This window comes from Poecile atricapillus, chromosome Z (assembly GCF_030490865.1).
Source record: "Poecile atricapillus isolate bPoeAtr1 chromosome Z, bPoeAtr1.hap1, whole genome shotgun sequence".
Taxonomy (NCBI): Eukaryota; Metazoa; Chordata; class Aves; order Passeriformes; family Paridae; genus Poecile; species Poecile atricapillus.
In genome coordinates, this window is record NC_081289.1 from 57820856 (window position 1) to 57837988 (window position 17133).

The window sequence follows — 17133 nt, forward strand, 5'->3', positions numbered from 1 at the left end:
GCGTCAGCCCCACGCGCGCACCAGCCACGGGCGCTCATTGGTCGAGGAGACGGAGCGGAGGGACGTGGTCCAATCAGCGGCCGCCACGCTCCGAACCAATGGGAGCCCCCCGCGTGCCCAGAGAGCCGGGTAGGGGGCGGGGCAGAGCTGCCGGAGAGGGCGACGCCCATCGGCCTCTTGCGCCGCCATCATGAGAAAGGGCAGGCACCGGTTCCGATGGGGCTTCAGAGCCGCCCGCCATTTGTATTTGACAGCCGCCTCGGAGACCTCCCGCTGCCGGGGGCGTGCCCTGCCATCACCTAATATGGCCGGCGGGGGAGGCGGTCACGTGCTCGCGGGACTGGCGCTGCCGCTCCCGCGCTGCCGGCGCCCTCTGCGGGGCGGCCACGTGGGCGCGCGCGCGGTGAGTGCGGGACGGGCCGCGGGCGCTGCCCGGGGCGGCGGGGCGGGTGAAGGCAGGGAGGGAGGGAGGGATGGATGGATGGGGCGGCGGCCGAGCGGGAGAGCCGCCAGCTGTCCGTGCCTTTGCTGCAGCCGGGCCAGAGGGCGTTCCCGGGAGCCCCGCCGGGCGCTGCCAGGCGGCCGCCCTAGCTCTCCGCCTCCCGGGCGCGGGAACTGTGGTGTGGCGGGAGGGAGCACGGCCGGGCCGGGCCGGGCAGGGCAGAGCAGGGTAGCCGCCTCCTGAGGGGTGTGCGCGGGGCGCGCTGCCTTGCCCCTGCCGCGGGGGCCTGGCGGCCTCGGGGCGGCGTCGGCGGCTGCAGGAGCAGCGGGTGCTGTTTGGCCACGGCCTGAAGCCCCCAGGGAGCCCCCTCACAAGAGTGACCTGACACGGGCGGCACCTCAAACCTGCCCCGCCTGGGCTGGGCTGTCCGGGCGTCCCCTGCGATGGCGGCGTGGGAAGGGTGGGTGTTCGGGTTGGATTTGGGTAGGTTTCAGTCGAGAGCATTCTGCATGTTTTTTTATCCCGGCCCCAAGAGTGCCATTTCTTTCTGTATCGCTGCGTCGTACCTTTGTGTCTAGTGGTGTCCCACACTGTATTTCCTGCCACTACCTTCTCTCCTTTTCTTTCTCCTAAGTTTGTTTTTGGTTTCTGTTTTTTTGTGTTTTTTTTTTATCTAGCCTCGAAACTCATGAGGATGTGTATATAAGCATAGTAACTGCAGTTTTTTCCTAATACAAGAAGAAAAGGCAATCCCAGCAACTACAAGGTTTAAATCTGCCCTCATTGAGGTATTAATTCTAGAGCAAACTTGAAAGAGCTATTAGAGCATAGGAAAAAAGCCATGGAAATTTAAGATAATGCAAAATGAGCTTTTTCAAAGGTAGATCAAGTTAAGAGGGAAGACCTTATGCTGGGGTGCACTTGGCAGTTCTGCTTAGATGCCTCCATGTGAAGCAGTGAAATGGCTCTAGACAGATTTAACATGCAGTTTGGCCGCCAAACTCTAGCTCTTCTGAAGCATGTCTGAAAAACATAAATAAGCTAAATTTGGTAAATTTTTCACGGGGAGAGTAAAAAATTTATGTGAACTAGTGATACTTCCACTGAAAAAGTATAAAACATAAACAAACCATTTTTGATGGAAGTACCTCAGCTATATTTTTTTTTACATTAAAACCCACATTTTTTTTCACCCAGTTTAATCCCAGGAAAGGATGAATCCTTTGTGTTAAAATCTCTGCTCTTCTATGATTCCATCTGGATGTAGATTCCTGTGGGAGGAGTCAGTGTGGCTATGTTGTAGAGGCCTGAGGAAGATTCTTCTGAAGTTGCCAGAATGTAATCAATGGACAAACCTGTGTGTGTTTGCTTATGGTTATTCCTCTAAGCTTCATTATTAAATTAATTTTATTACGGGAAAATATGTTTCTGTGGTTTTGGCATTTAAAAAATAAAAAACCATAATTGCAATTATTTGCTTTTTATATAGCAAATTTATTTTAATCATCAAATTCAATGTCTACCTGTCCTTGATAAATTCTTCTTGACAAGACCACTGAATTTATTAGGCTGTATCCCAGAAACCCGGGTGTTGTCTTCATGCTTTGGTTTTTTATCTTCTAGCATGTTTCCCTTCAGGAAACTTCAGTATCTGTAATGCATATAATTATCTTCAAGATGTACACGTATGCTGGCATGCTTACTTTTTTCAGGCATACAAAAGGATTGGAGTCAACAAGATTAAAAAAAAAAAAGTTTATGATAAACTATCTGTGGGATATATAGCTTTGCTTTCATTCTGATTTAGGAAGTTTGGTACTGATTATTCATGTGGTTTATCAGCTAAAGATAGCGGGTGCAGGTTCTGTTGTAGATTGGTCAGAGTATAATGAATGCAGTATTTATAGGTGATGTCAGCAGCTTGTTGTTATGCAGATGATGTAGCTAAGAAGGAAGAAATAGAACTTCTTGGCACTTGGATCCTTTTATAAGGATTTATTGGGTCCTAAAATACCTGCAGTGTTGAGAAGCTGTGAACTTGGGGTAAGGAGTACCTACATTGTGGGTGAATATGCGGTTTCACCTGATGCATGAGCTGCTCAAGTGTTGTGTTGCTGTGTGCAGCAGTGGATTGACCCTTCAGTGTCCGTTTTTCTCCTCAGTTAAGTTTGCCCAGAAACGTGAGATTCTTGTGCATTTATTGGAAGAATTTGCCTTCTATAGACAAGAATTTGTGCAACATAAAATGCCCTGTGCAGGAACTTAATTCCTGCCAGACACTTTTTGAGGTATCCTGGTGTCAGTCCCATACATCTTTTTTCTACTCCTGTGGGAAAAGGATTCTGTTGTAGCATAAACCATCGTTATCCATTCTTGTAAAGAAGTAATACTAGACACAGGTTAAAAAGGCTGTTGCTACTTCCTGGAGTGAAGGGTTTGTTTAGGCTCTTGACAATGACAACAGTCTTTGAGCCCAGACTTGAGAGCTTCAATTACAGTCTTCAGCAGAAGCAATCATCAGAAAAAGATTTGCCGAGTCAATGAGATATTTAAAATAATATGCAGATACATGCAATTTACAGGAAGTACACAAATTTCAGGATTTATTTGTGCTAGGTGTGAATACAAGGAATGTGAGCTCACTTGTTTTTACTGATGAGCAGCACAAACATCAGTTCAGGAAAAGGTAGCTCTAGGACGCAGTTGCTAAGTGATGCCAGGGAATCTGCCAGTTGTCATACATCTGTTTGATGGACATATTTAGACCAAAACGCAGGAGAAAACATCTCTAGCCAAAACCCCAGTTGTACCTTAAAAGTACTGGTTTTGAAATTTTGTCTCTGAGAACAGAACAAGAATAACAATAACCAAAATCTCTTGTATTTTATTAAATTGTAAACTTAAAAAAAAAATTAAAAGCTTAAATTAAAAGAGCATGAAATAGATTTGCTCTGGCATCGTGTGAACACATGATTTTATCATGATGATAAAATGCAAATAAATACTACTATAAGAATGGCTCAGTGGTGTTGTGAAATGAAGCACTAGGGAGGGGTGGCCTTCATGTCTGGGAGAAGTGTGAAGTGGGGTACAGAGTGTCTCTTGCCATAGTGACGTGTGTGGGTGCCAGAGGGCATCTTTTGTCCTTCTGTGGCTAAATCCAGACCTAGCTGCTGTCAAACCTGGGAGATCAAAGTACTCTGTTCTGAATAATTTCTCATGCTTATGGATTCTCTCCCACTGATTTTGGAGCCCTGAACAAACAAGACAGTATGTTCTAAAGATCATGGGTAAATCCACTGTGCAGTTAAAGTATGGTAAATTACAAAGCTGTCTGTCCCACAAATCTGAGGTGACATTCAGCAGTGGGGCAGTATGGAAGGCAAAGGGATATACTTTCTTTTAGGGTCCATGTTTTGAGTTTTTTTAGGTGAAAATTAAAACAATTATATTTACAGATGGTGGCATAAATTCTGAAATGCTTCTGGATATATTTTTGACTACCTTAATCCACTGAATGTAGTAAAAAAATTCCTGGATTTTTTGTCTTACTAGTCTTTGTTTAAACTTTTCAACTGCTGTAATACATTTTCCTTGCAAAATCAATATTTTTTTCTGGTTGTGCACTTCATGCCATATTATTTATGTAATTTAAAAAAAAATTTCTTTTTAATTACAACAGAATAGATCTGAACTTAAAACCTAAGATGGCTCAGAAGAGGAGCTCAAGTGGGAGGTCATTCCCATTGCTGCTGCTGCTTATTGCTGTGGCCTTTGTTCATTTAACTGTCTGTCCCTTTACAAAAGTGGAGGAAAGCTTTAACCTACAAGCTATCCATGATGTGGTGTACCACCAGCTGGACTTGGATAAGGTAAATTGAAAATAATATCTTCATTTTTGGACAGTGATAAAGATGGCAATTCCCTGCAGTACCTGTAGGATGAATGTGGTGTGAATATGATTTATTTTCCCTTGTTTCTGATTTGCCTTATTTTAAGTAGATTCTCCTTTTTGCAGTATGACCATCATGAATTTCCTGGAGTTGTCCCAAGAACGTTCCTTGGACCAATTTTTATTGCTGCTCTTTCCAGCCCAGCCATCTACGTACTTTCTGTGCTAAGAATGTCCAAGTTTTATTCTCAGCTGATAGGTATGAGAACTTCAGATCCTCGGAGATGTCACCCATTAGAGCATCAGTTAAAACATTTTTGCTACATTTGGATCAATGGTTAAATTGTGATATTCTTTTCTTCAATGAAGGAAAACTCAAACCGTGGTACTTGGGGCCAACATGGCCACTCCATTCCTTCTTAAGGGAGTAACTAACAGCACGCAGAAAGTCTGTGCTAACAAATGTCAGGCAGTGTAAAAAAAGCAAGTGTCTCAAGTCTTTTCAGAGAGTACACTCCCATGCACACTTCAGAAAGGATCCTTAACTTTGTCATGGAAGCACTGACCTTTGTGCAGAACTACCAGACAGATTAAAAGTGGATTAGAATAGATAAACTAAAGGAAGTTTTGTTTGGCTTTTTGTTTCTTTGAAGGTAGTTATATTGTGGTATCTTAAGTGTTAATCTTCAGAATGTTTTCCCACTTATGTAACATGGCCATTCATCAGTGATCCATCTGACAATACTCTTTAATTCCTGTTTTTATTCTCCTGATAGTCCGAGGAAGTTTGGGGCTCTGTGTGATTTACACATTATGGAAGCTACAGAAAGAAGTTAGAAAACAATTTGGAGCAACTACAGCATCAATCTTCTGTCTCATCACTGTTACTCAGTTTCATTTGATGTTTTACTGTACAAGAACCCTCCCTAATGTGTTTGCACTTCCATCTGGTAGGTATTTAAAGTAAAAAGATTAAAACCTAAAACTTACTTTCAAATATATCAGCAGTTAATGCACAGGAAAAGTATGGTCAGACCACATTAACATATCTACTTGATTAAATTGTGTGATAACAAGACTAGAAAGTTAGTTTTCTAGTCTAAATTTCTTCCTCTTTTTTTACCATATATGCGTACGACGACTGTTGAATCAAGTTTTATTGAATGTGAGTACGTGTAGGTTTTGTCAGATAACTTTGGTTAGCTAAAGGTTTCAGTACAGTCCAATGCATGAAGCATAGAGCTATGAAAAAGGAGGAGGTATACCTGCAGTTCAAAAAAAACCATGTGAACTTGGTCTGCAAAGGACTTTTTCATGGGATTGTAGAAGAAATTGCTACTGCAACATCTCCACCTTCCTCTTCTGAAGCTGTCTACAAATGCAGCAGTTTCTATACTTAGAGTAAAAAAAAATCAAAGTTAAACCCTTCTCTCTGTATACAATTTTCCCCCAGAGATGATAAAGAGGAAAATTAATCACATGTGACAGATATTAACTGAGTCAGTAAATGCTTCAGTGCAAGTTGTTCTGCTAATAAAATTAGGAGGTTGATGTAAGAACCTGTATAGATGAGAAATGAGAAACAAAAGCAGATGAATTGTCAGATAAACTGGGTAGTAATGTCTCAGATAATTTATGCATATTTAAAAATGCAAGTTGTTTCATGATTTTGTACCTTAGTATTTTATGTTTTCCTTAGGATCCAGAGCACTTTACTATGTTGAGATTTAAATTACAAGTAGAGACAACTTCATCTGTAGAGACAGGTGTCCCACCTAATCATGTAAATGAATTTATAGATCTTTCTTCCTCAGCAGTAGTCTGTAGTCTCATTTTTATGTTTGAAATGGGTTTGCGTTATAGTGAATATAGAATATACTCATCCAAGAGAATAAACCAACTGCCCAGCTGATATTGAGTAATAATAATGATGAATCACAGTTTCAGAAACTTTTAGTACTCCCTTAAGGTTTGTTTTTCTTTCCCCTCCTCAACAGCAATTAAATACAGTGTCTAGAAAGAGTTCCCATGTATTCCTTCTGTGGTTATACTTTTCTTAATTACTTAAGCATCAACAGTATAAAGCTGTGCATTATTCCAAATTACATTTCTCTCAAAGGAGGAATTTCTGGACTAGAAATGGTAGAGAGACCAAGAGAGGATTGATGGGAAGTTAGAGGAACAAGATACCATTAAATGTTACCCTTCAGAAAATAAGTAATTCAGTGTGTTGGATGATATGTTTTGGGTTTTTTTGTTTGTTTTATTGTTTGGTTTTTTTTTGCAGTGCTCCTGGCATTGACATTTTGGATACAGCAAAAGCAAAGGCAGTTCATTTGGTTCTCAGCTTTGGCGATTATAGTCTTCAGATCAGAGCTCTGCATATTCTTAGGCCTCATGCTCCTCGTGACGTTATTAACTAAAAGAATCTCCATTTTCAAGGTGCTTTCCCATGCTGTTCCAGCTGGAATGTTTTGGTTGGGTAAGTGCTTGCTTAGAGGAAGGCAAATGGCATTAAGTTCAAGAGACATCTGGAGTTTTGACTGATTTATCTGTTGAATGGTCCTTAAGGGGTTTTTTTGGGGCATGGCAGTGGAGAAAGGGTAAGTGGGGTGTTATGAGTTGTTTTTGGTTTAATTTGATTTTATTTTCTAATAATATGACAGGATTTTTTTTGTATCTTTGTGAGGAAAAAATTTCTGTGTGAGGAAATAGATGTGCAAAGCAGAGAAAGCTACTGCGGCCTCTGAGTTCAGATGCTTACAGTATAATGTCCTGATCTTAAAGAGGCTTAGTGTGAGTTAACTTCAGTACAATTAGTACCTGGCTTTGGCTACTTGTGCATATTATCTGTTGTAACATCTATTGCCTCAGCTATCTATAAGCTGAGTCCCAAGATAAAATATAACTGTGTGGCAGAGATACCAATCAGGTGGGTTGTGAGCAGAGCTGCAGTTCAGCTGTGTTCCATTATTAAATGAAATTTAACAGCTTAAGTGATCTTCATGCTGGGGTTGTTGAAAAATTCCCTTGTCTCTGCCCGTCCATGGAAGACCCGTGTATATATGCACATAAATACTCTAAGCTGCTCTGCCAGACTGCCTAATTAAAAATGCTGTTGTCAGATACGTAATGATGACCCCTAGCAGTGTGCTGTCCCTTCCACAGAGTGCACAATAGAAACACTAAACAATTGTGCATTTGGAGGCACCTCATGATGTAGAGTTTGGATGTCTGATGGGAATTAACCACTGGTACTCCCATTTCCTATCTGAGCAAAATCCTTAAATATCAGAGCAGTTTTCAAAGAGCTGAGTGGGGGAGATAGGGCTGACAGTTTTGGTATTTTTTTTGCTTTTCATCCCTTATTCTCATTCACCCTCTACCTAATGAATAGTAGCAAACTTTGTGATTGTTTCTTCTAACTTAACAAAGAAGAGTTTTAGCTTCACAATAAAAAATTTAGTATTATTTGAATTTATCATGAGCTTCTTACCATTCATTACATTTAATGCTCTTAATTAATAGTCTTCTAAAACAAACCTCAGTTAAACCATGTTTTTCAAACCTGGGGTTGTAGTGGGGTGAATCCAAATTGGATTCATGTCTAACATGCTTCTTTTAAGGCTTTTGTTCAGAAGTGCCTCCCTTCTCTGTATCTCCCCTGCAAGACAGACATATTCAGTCTTCTCTGTGGTTTTGGGTGAGGTTTACAGTGCATGGTTCAGTTTATGTTGGTCTCGATATTCTGTACATGTTTTGCTTTTCCCTGGTTTTTAGTTCATGCAGATTTGTATCTCTTTAATTCTTTTAGGGCTAACAATTGCTGTGGATTCTCTATTTTGGAGGCAGCTTGTGTGGCCTGAGGGGAAAGTACTCTGGTATAACACAGTTTTAAACAAAAGTTCCAACTGGGGAGTATCCTTTGAAACATCCAGAGAAAAAGAACACTACCAGCCAAAGCAAAGACTTGATGTGACTTATTTCTGAGACTCAGGGTGTTAGATTCTATTTTTCAGTATTTAAAACTTACGAGACAATGTCTGTCTCTTAGGTTTTTCTGCAAATTGTAAGTCTCCTCTGCTAACTTTTTTCTTGCCCATTTGTGTCCTACCGATATAAAGCCGGGTTTCTTTCCCTTAGTTTTTCATGTTGCCCATCATTAGTGCCATTTGATGTGCCTCTGTTGGGTAATGTGAATGTAATTAAGCAACTGTTTTTAGTTCTCTAAAAATAAGGCAGGAGATGAAAGGCTGGAAGAATGTGTATACAAAAAGTATACTGCATATTTGCAAAATTTGTGGGTAAATAATGTAAAGAATGGTTACTTTACTTGTTAGCAGTGAAAGCATCCTTAACTCTTCACCTTGAAGACCTCCCCCTTCTTGTGGTATTTCTATTCAGCCCTGCCTCGTGCTTTGGGATGCAGCATAATATTTGTACCTTTAGGGGTAACGGAAAAGAGAACTCGGATTTTACTTCTGCCAGCGCTGGGCTTTATTTTCTTGTATTCGTTTCTCCCACACAAAGAGCTACGTTTCATCATCTATACTTTCCCTGTCTTCAACATTGTGGCTGCTAAAATGTGCTCACGAATGTAAGTTCAAAATCCTGTTTATTCATTGGTTTTTTTTCCTCTGAAAATGCAAAAGGAAAACTATTAATACTATTTTTATGCACTTTTTTTCCATCTTGAACTCTGGATAATATTGAAATATTCATATGTTGTAGAAAGGAGTTTGAGGTCTTTGTACCCATTTGACTGCAGAGAGGAGTGGAAACAGAGAAGAGTCAAATGGGGCTTTTGATGGGACTGTTTGGGAAGTCTGGAGGAGAATTGAGATAGAGCCCTAATTTTACTGTTACGTTGTTACAATGCAGTTTATTTCATCTACCAGAAAAAAAGAGATATTCCAGGGTACTCCTGAGCTGTTAACACAACTTACCTCAGGAGACAGGTTAATACACCAGCGAGGCTTGTGAAACATGGAGTTAAATAGTTATGTTTGGGTATATTAAGTAAACAAATTGAAGTTCAGAGTTTAACTTCTTTAAAAGAGAATATATTCGTAGTTGAAGTTTTTAAACACAGAAATACTTTGCTTTATTGATAAGTTTTTCTTAGATTTATTAATGAGAATATTCTAATTTAATGTCATTAGAAGTTAATTATCTAGAAATTAGTAATAAATACATGCCATGCAGGATTAATAAAATTTGCATTAATCTTTATTATCTAGAGGTGGAGGTTCCATAACAGTTGTGTCACAGTAGTCAGTGACCAGTATGAAAGAAAATAGCAGTTTATTCTTTGTTGTTTTTCTCTTCTTCAACAGTCTGAATAACTACCGGAGATCCTGGCTGTACAAACTTGGATCTTTCTTTATTATAATGCATCTTCTACTTAATGCTGTTTATTCAGGAACATCTTTATATGTTTCACATTTCAATTATCCTGGAGGAGTGGCAATTCAGAAGTTACATGAGTTGGTACCTTCTACAGCAGGTATGTAAAGCTGGCTTGAGGTATGTTCACCTAATTTTGATTTCAGTATATCTTTTCATGTACTGAACACCACTTCTTCAAATTAGGTACATGCATCGTCTTTGTTACTATTTTGTTAATTTATTACTAATCAGAGTATAGTTGGAAGAGTTTTGAAACTGTATTCTTTTTTCTTTATTTATGTAGATGTCTCTGTTCATATTGATGTGGCTGCAGCACAAACAGGAGTTTCTCGGTTTCTAGAAATCAATTCCGATTGGAGGTATGTTCTGAATGAAGTATTTTGATTTGTGGACAGTAGCCTGCTCTTTCCTTTTTTGCATATGCACAGGGACAATAATTGCAAACACAATTTCTGGTACAGCATATTTATTAAACTAGCTTAAGAACAATATGAATCTACAGAGAATTTTGGATGTCTGCAGTACTGCCATTTCAGATATAAAGCACTACAGTGTTTTTTCATTGTTTTGGTTGATTCTGATTTGCCTGTATAGCATAGAATATTTCAAAGGACAAGAGGAAATGGCCTCAAGTTGTGCCAGGGGAGGTTTAGGTGCAATACTAGGAAAAAGTCCTTCATGGCAGAGGTTGTCAAGCATTGGAACATGCTGCCCGGGGAAGTGGTGGAATTACCATCCCTGGAAGTGTTAAAAGTGTGGATATGGCACTTGGGGCCATGGTTTAATGGTGGATGTGGTGGTGGTGCTAAGGTGACAATTTGGCTTGATGCTCTTCGACATCTTTTCTACCCTTAATAATTCTATGATTCTAAAGACATCAGAAACAGCACAAAAATTGTGGGCTTACCAAAATTAATACCAATATGTTTAATGAGGCTAGGCTTGATACCCCACGAGACTTTAAACCTAAACCTGAAAGAGTTGTTCTTGGCAAACAGTATATATAATGATTTGTTTGTCTGAATGACGTGTGGCAGTGTGAGGCTCATGTACATTTTAATACTGAAAGTCTATTTTTATGTGGAACATCCTTCATATAGATGGCATGGAAGCTGCTGCTGTGAACACATTCATTAGCTCTGAGGGAAGGCTGTTGAGTGCTTTGTTACTATGAGTAGGGTGATACACAAATACTTTTTAAGGGTTGGAATATTGGAATGAATAGTAGGAGATGTGGGCTCGCATTATTTGCTTTTCAGGATGAAAACAAAAAAAAAAATAGGCACCTTTCTGATTTTTAGGCCTACCTCTTCAGCTGAAGCATAAGGTTTTAATTTAAATGAAAATTATGTTAATGAAAATTATTCATTAGAAGGTGACACAAAGCCTCCCTTCATACTGCACAAAACAAAAGCAACACAAGCAGAGTTTGATTTAAGAGATATTCTGAGCATAGAGTTCTTTTGCCCCAGTTACAGTATTCAGGATCAGATGAACAAACATAATTTAATTGTTGGTATGTTATGAGATAGAAGTAATTTGAAAGTAAAGCAGAAGGGGAAAGAATGCTTCCAAGGGAATTACAAAAATCATCGATCTCGCTATGCCTTTTTATTTCCAAGCACTCTCATGATGCTACACACTGTTAAAAGCCTTCTCAATTACCTGTCCACTGTTTATTTCATGTTGTTTTTTTGTATGTTTCATCTAGAGAAAGTCTTAAGCCATGAATTGGGAAGAGACATACATTAAGCTGCTATAGTACAAGGGATAGAATGTGCATGATAGCTAAGATGTTTCAATCTTTGCAGTTTTTAAATATACTTAAATACACACACTACTCTGCATACAACTCTACTCTCTCAGAGGTGCTTCATTCCAATGAGCTTTTTGAGTTAGTGAGTGTTGGATTACTTTGTGTTTATAAGGCTTGTAAGGCCTAGTGGGATTGGAAGGTGAATGAATAATATCCCTGTCACTGACTGATGTTTCATAGTGTTGCAGCTACAAAGCAGTTTCTCTCTCACTTTTATCTGTACTCAGCAAAACAAAGGCTCAAGGAAGGGCTGATTCAGCATAAATTTTCACATTAAAAAAACCAGGCAAAATCCACAACTGAGCATCATACACAGGACTACCACTTGGTCTGACAGCACAGTAGTGCAAAGTTTAGTGGCACCAACTGTCCATTTTCTTGTTGTCCAAGAAAGTGTCAGCCTTTCAGATGGGTAAAAATTAACATCTTTATAGACTGTATATGTCAGGTGGAAACAGATTAGGGATGGGGTGGCTGTGAAGGCTGATGATTCATCAGGTAACTGCAATCCATAAATCATCTTAAAGTTATCAGCTTTCAGTAGAGTGCTCAGATTAGATCTATTTGCCTCAAGAAAAATGCAAGTGATATATTATTTTTCTTCAAAGGGTGATTGAAAGGAGCTTGATGCAGGTTCTTAAATGGAACAGGTGTTACAATCTTGTCTTCAATTAGTGCAGTCTCTTTGAACCCTGACTAAATATGCTGTGTAAGCTTAAAGTATTTAAAAATAATAAAATTCAGAAATGCTTGCAGCCAGATGAAAGGCCTTCTACTTGCTGATGAAGAAAATGTGAAATTAGTTGGTAAGGTTGTTACAAAGTAATGCTGTTCCTTCTGCCAGTTTGGATGCATCTACCAACCTAAGGGGTATTGTGATATTTTTGGAAATAGCAGGTGAAATTAGCATGCAATTGTTTTAGAAGAAGAAGAAAACACCTATTCATTGTGCAGATTCTGCATTATATGGTGTATTTAGTGACCCTTATGAATTCTGTCAGTCTGGGATCTTTTCTGAGTTGCCAAAATTTTAGTTAACAATCCACACAAAACCTCTAGTTTTCTGTAAAGTCCTTCCTTCAGATGTCTTAAATGTTAATGCCCTGTCAGGCAGCATTACAAAATTATCAATAGATACTTTTTTCAGGGAATTCAGACACAGGAGAGGCCAGGCCTGCAAAGATGCAGGGTGGATTTAATCCTAGGTGCATTTAAGGGTATGTAGGGCTGGGACTGCACTGCTTCCCTACCTGTGTCCACATCTGCAAGGGAAGTCACAGCCTGAATAAGATGCCTCTGAAATGTGTGGAAGGATTAAGGTGCCTAAGAATAGGAGTTCCAAGTGCTGGTAGAAAACAGAACAGGGCAAGAGAAAAGGGGAAAAATGGGGCACTGGTCTTCACTCAGGTTACAGAGCCTAACAGTGGTTTATGGAGTGTTTTGGAGTGAACCGACCTCCTTCTTTGAAGCTGCTGGATTGAGGACTCAATCAGGCTGCCATGTCCAGTATGGATATCCTAACCCTTAAGCTATAAATGGTACCTGACTCTCCTCAGTGAATGAACAAATAACTATTGCGAAGTAGAATCATGTCCTCATGAGACAGTGAGGGAGATCTGTCTCAATTCCTAGAAGATTAAAGGGGTTCATACAGTTCTTAAGCGGTAATGAACTTCAGTTTTGGGCTTAGATGAGATGAAAAGTGACTGAAACTAGATCTTTCACATCCCTGCCAAATGGCTAAGTCACTTGTTTTCTCATCTTGTAAAATCCTTCAGTAGCTAGTGAACATAAGTCCTTTTAAGAAACAATTGTAAGTGTACATAATTAATAGCCCTAGAACTCAGTAGTTATATTTTTTTTTTAATTTTACATGTAATTTATATGTATTCTGGTACTTAAACAGCTCATAAAAGCTGACCCAGAGTGACCTGCCCAAACATGTAGTAGATCAGGAAACTGAACTTAGAAATAGCAAGTGCCAAATCAGCACTGTAATTTCCAGGCTCTTTCTTTCCTCCAGTGTTCAAGGAGGTCTTCTCCCTGCTATTCTCTGAGGCTCCTACTCTAATGTATGACTACCAGAAGAAAAAGGTTTCTGCTTAAGTACCACATAAGGTACTTTTTAGAATTACTAAAAAACCCCACAAACAAACAACAGCAAAAAAGCCCAAACCCCCCCCCCCCCCACCCCTTCCCATTTCTCCAAATGCGATTCTTGTAGGGTAAAACTTAAAAATTGGTCCAGTTTCCTACAATTTTAGGCTTTGGAGTCATTTTTCCACTAAATTCAAATAGGGAACTAGTAAAAAAAATTCTAGGAGTTGTGATTTATATCACAATAGCAGCAGAAAGACTTGCATGGAGTGACTGAATCCCTACACTCTTCAAAAACACTGTTTCTTCCTCTAGTACTGTTTAATCAGGAGATATAACTGAGAACATTAGTTCCTTTTTGTGTTTCATCTTGGATGCTACATGCCACTGCAATAATGGCCATCTTTAATAGGTAAAACAAGGAATAAAAATAAACCCTCTTTATTCTTTACAGGTATGACAAAAGAGAAGATGTTAAACCAGGAGACCAGTTGATGTTTTCTTATACACATATACTGATGGAAACAAATCCTCTTCAAATATCACATTACAAGACAACCCACAGGCCACTGGCAAATATACCTGGCATCAGTAAAATTGGGTTGAACCTTACTGCACTACCTCCTTTTACTTTAAACTTGAAACCAAAATTAGTACTGTTGGAGAAACTTCCTCTATCATCTTGACTGTGAATTTTAAGTAAGTCTTTGATGTGATTTTGCTGATGACTGAACTATATAAGACAGCAACAAATTGTCATTCCAGCACTGCAACTCAGCTTCTGTGGAAAGGCACAGAAAATCTCTGTACCTGCCAATTGGTATTTAGCTCCGTCCTGTTTCTTACATAAATAATACAGTGCATTCCTATTCAGTATATTCTCAGTATACTGAGTTGTATTGTTAGATATATTTCAGAGAGGTTGCCTACAAGTTCACTGATATTGAGTAAAACCTGTGTACTTGGTTTGGTAGTCTGTTTCATCACGTAGCACAGGTATGTCCTAATTGTCCTATATAAGATACAAAATCAACAGGTTTGTGCTAGGGCAATAATTTGATATGTAATCTATGTGTGCAAAGATGTATTACTTAATGTATTTACAGGATTGTAACCCCCTCAGCTGTCAGGTTGCCTGTGTGAAACCTAATGATGTTACCAACATAGAAAAGCCATATTCATTGTAGCTTCATCATAATTCCTAACTGTGCCCTGTAGGCTACCAAACTAATGAAATATTCACTTAAAAAGCAGTTGGACCTCTTGACAAGTGTTTCATAACAGATTTGAGTACTAAGGATGATTATCTTCATTACAACAGTTCAAGAAAAAGCAGTAACTTGGATTTCTTGGGAAAAATAACTTTTATTATGCAGAATTTACCTATGAAAATGTCCATTTTAAGATAGGTGCTTTTTTTTTTTATTAAGTAATCCCTTTGGAAAGGAGTACTCTAATGTGCCATTTGCTGCATTCTATAAACTAGAGTAAGATTGCATGCTCTGTAGTTTCTTTACTAGATTTTTTTTTTTAAGGATGTCTGCATAAATTGCTGAATGGAACAAGGGAGAAAGGTTAAAATTCTGGTTAGGGCCAGTTGTAATGTGACGGAAGCTCCTTTAGTGTAAAATGTCAGCATCACTGAAATTATCACAGGCAGAAAACTATTCCTTGCTGACTGAAAACTTGAGTAAAATCTGATTGTGGAATAAAGTGGTTTGGGTTTTTTGTTTTGTTTGTTTTCTTTTTATTCTAAAATTGCTTGATTCAGGAACTACCTTTACTTGTGTATGTTTCAGTTTTTGGGACCATGTTTTCCTTTTAGCCTCTAGATTATATATCAGTGGAACTGATCTGGTGGGGTGGAGTCTGCTCCCCTGTGGGTGGCTGTTGTTGCCCAGGCTTCCTTGGCCTGAGCAGATCTGGCAAAGGCAACCTGCAGAACTTGTTGGTCCAGTCTCTGGCCGCTCTTGAAATTTAAATCATTCACTTACTATCTATTTGACTTGTCTTTGAAAAAAAAGTAGCTTCCTCCAGAGCCAGTCTGAACATCAAACAATTCACAAGAGACAGAAGGAAATGCATGTGCAAATAGCTGCAGAGTTGGAACCACACAAAGGAAAACTTTGATTTAAGGATGTAGGTAGGCCTTCATATTAAGGCTAATCATTGATTTCATGTAACTGTCCCCCATGCTGGAATCCACAACTCAAGAACCCAAACTGAAATTTATCCTGCCCAGGTGTATACAAATGTCTGTGTGGTTGCTCCAGCTTTCCAAATCCCTGGCTGTCAGAATCCTTCTGTAGGAACTTGCTTCTATCACCTACAGAGAAAAACGTAGGGCTACTGTGCTTGCAGAATAGGCATCTCAAGCTACTGTCTGAAGTAGCACTGAATATGTACACAAGGCATTTGAAGAGTTTCATCTTGCTGAATCTCATACATCATAGGGTCCTTCCCCACAGACTTGATCTGGTGTGTAGGTGCTACCTGTGGGACTTAAACCAGTGATGGTGTTCAGCTGTGGTGCTCGTGTGTACTACTGTTCACAGCCTCATCTCCCATGGAAATAGAAGCCATCAGCTCAAACTGGCCTTTTACTCTATTTGTTTGGGGTAAAGAAAGGTAAAATACATACAAGGAGACAGGAAAGAGATACTGGATTGCAGTTTTGAAGAGTGTCTGAAGTCTATTTGGGTCCTGTTACATCTTATTCTCCTTATGTAGTTATTGAAAGTGCTTAGTTTGAAAATCTGCAACTGTAGTTTTGTAGCTAAAAGGGCTAGATTGTGATCCAGGCACTACAGTACCTGTGGCTATATGACATCTGTAACAGCATGTTGTCAGGGCAGGTTTAAGCTGGATATTAGGAAAAGGTTCTTCACCCAAAGGATGGCTGGGCACTGGTACAGGCTCCCCAGGGAAGTGGTCACAGCACCAAGCCTGGCAGAGTTCAAGAAGTGTTTGAACAACACTCTCAGGGAGATGGTGTGACTCTTGGAGATGTCCTGTTCAGGACCAGGGTTTGAACTTTAATGATCCTTGTGTGTCCTTTCCAACTCATGTATTCCTTTCTAACTATGATTCTATGGCTAACTATCTCAGACACAGGCCAGGAATATTATGGTGGCCCACACTTGGAATAAGCAGGGCAGCTGCCGAACAGGGATGAAGATTACTGCAGTTTTCCCTAAAGGCTGCTTGAATAAAACAAGCAACCCTTGGAACAGAAGCTAAAGCCATCTCTCTCTTAAATGAATCTTCTAATCTCCAAGTCTTGTGTTGCCTTTCTTTAGCTCCACAAGAACAACAGAGCTTATTTTCTCCTTTAATATAAATTAATATTCAGCGTACTTGCATGGAAGAAAAAGGTGTGAGTTTAAGTTCCCTTAAATAAAAGAAGGCATAAGGGAAGTCTCTTGCTCCTTCTACAAACCTGAAGTGGGGTATTACAAGTTCTACATTTGGGGGACA

At 39.6% G+C, this 17133-nt stretch overlaps 1 protein-coding gene across 2 annotated transcripts; it reads left to right on the forward strand.

The window, feature by feature from the left end:
* Positions 1-284: 284 nt before the first annotated feature.
* LOC131573475 (dol-P-Man:Man(7)GlcNAc(2)-PP-Dol alpha-1,6-mannosyltransferase-like) lies at positions 285-15382 on the forward strand. 2 transcript variants are annotated; one of them, XM_058827467.1, is made up of 10 exons: positions 285-403; positions 4125-4314; positions 4461-4593; positions 5111-5284; positions 6622-6816; positions 8149-8252; positions 8708-8931; positions 9671-9840; positions 10027-10102; positions 14111-15382. In XM_058827467.1, exons 2-10 carry the CDS (start codon positions 4150-4152, stop codon positions 14340-14342), a joined length of 1473 nt encoding a protein of 490 aa, XP_058683450.1. In that variant the 5' UTR covers positions 285-403; positions 4125-4149; the 3' UTR covers positions 14343-15382. The 2 variants fall into 2 exon arrangements, with proteins under 2 accessions (XP_058683450.1, XP_058683449.1); XM_058827466.1 differs by lacking the exon at positions 285-403 and adding an exon at positions 656-925.
* The last annotated feature ends 1751 nt before the right edge of the window (positions 15383-17133 follow it).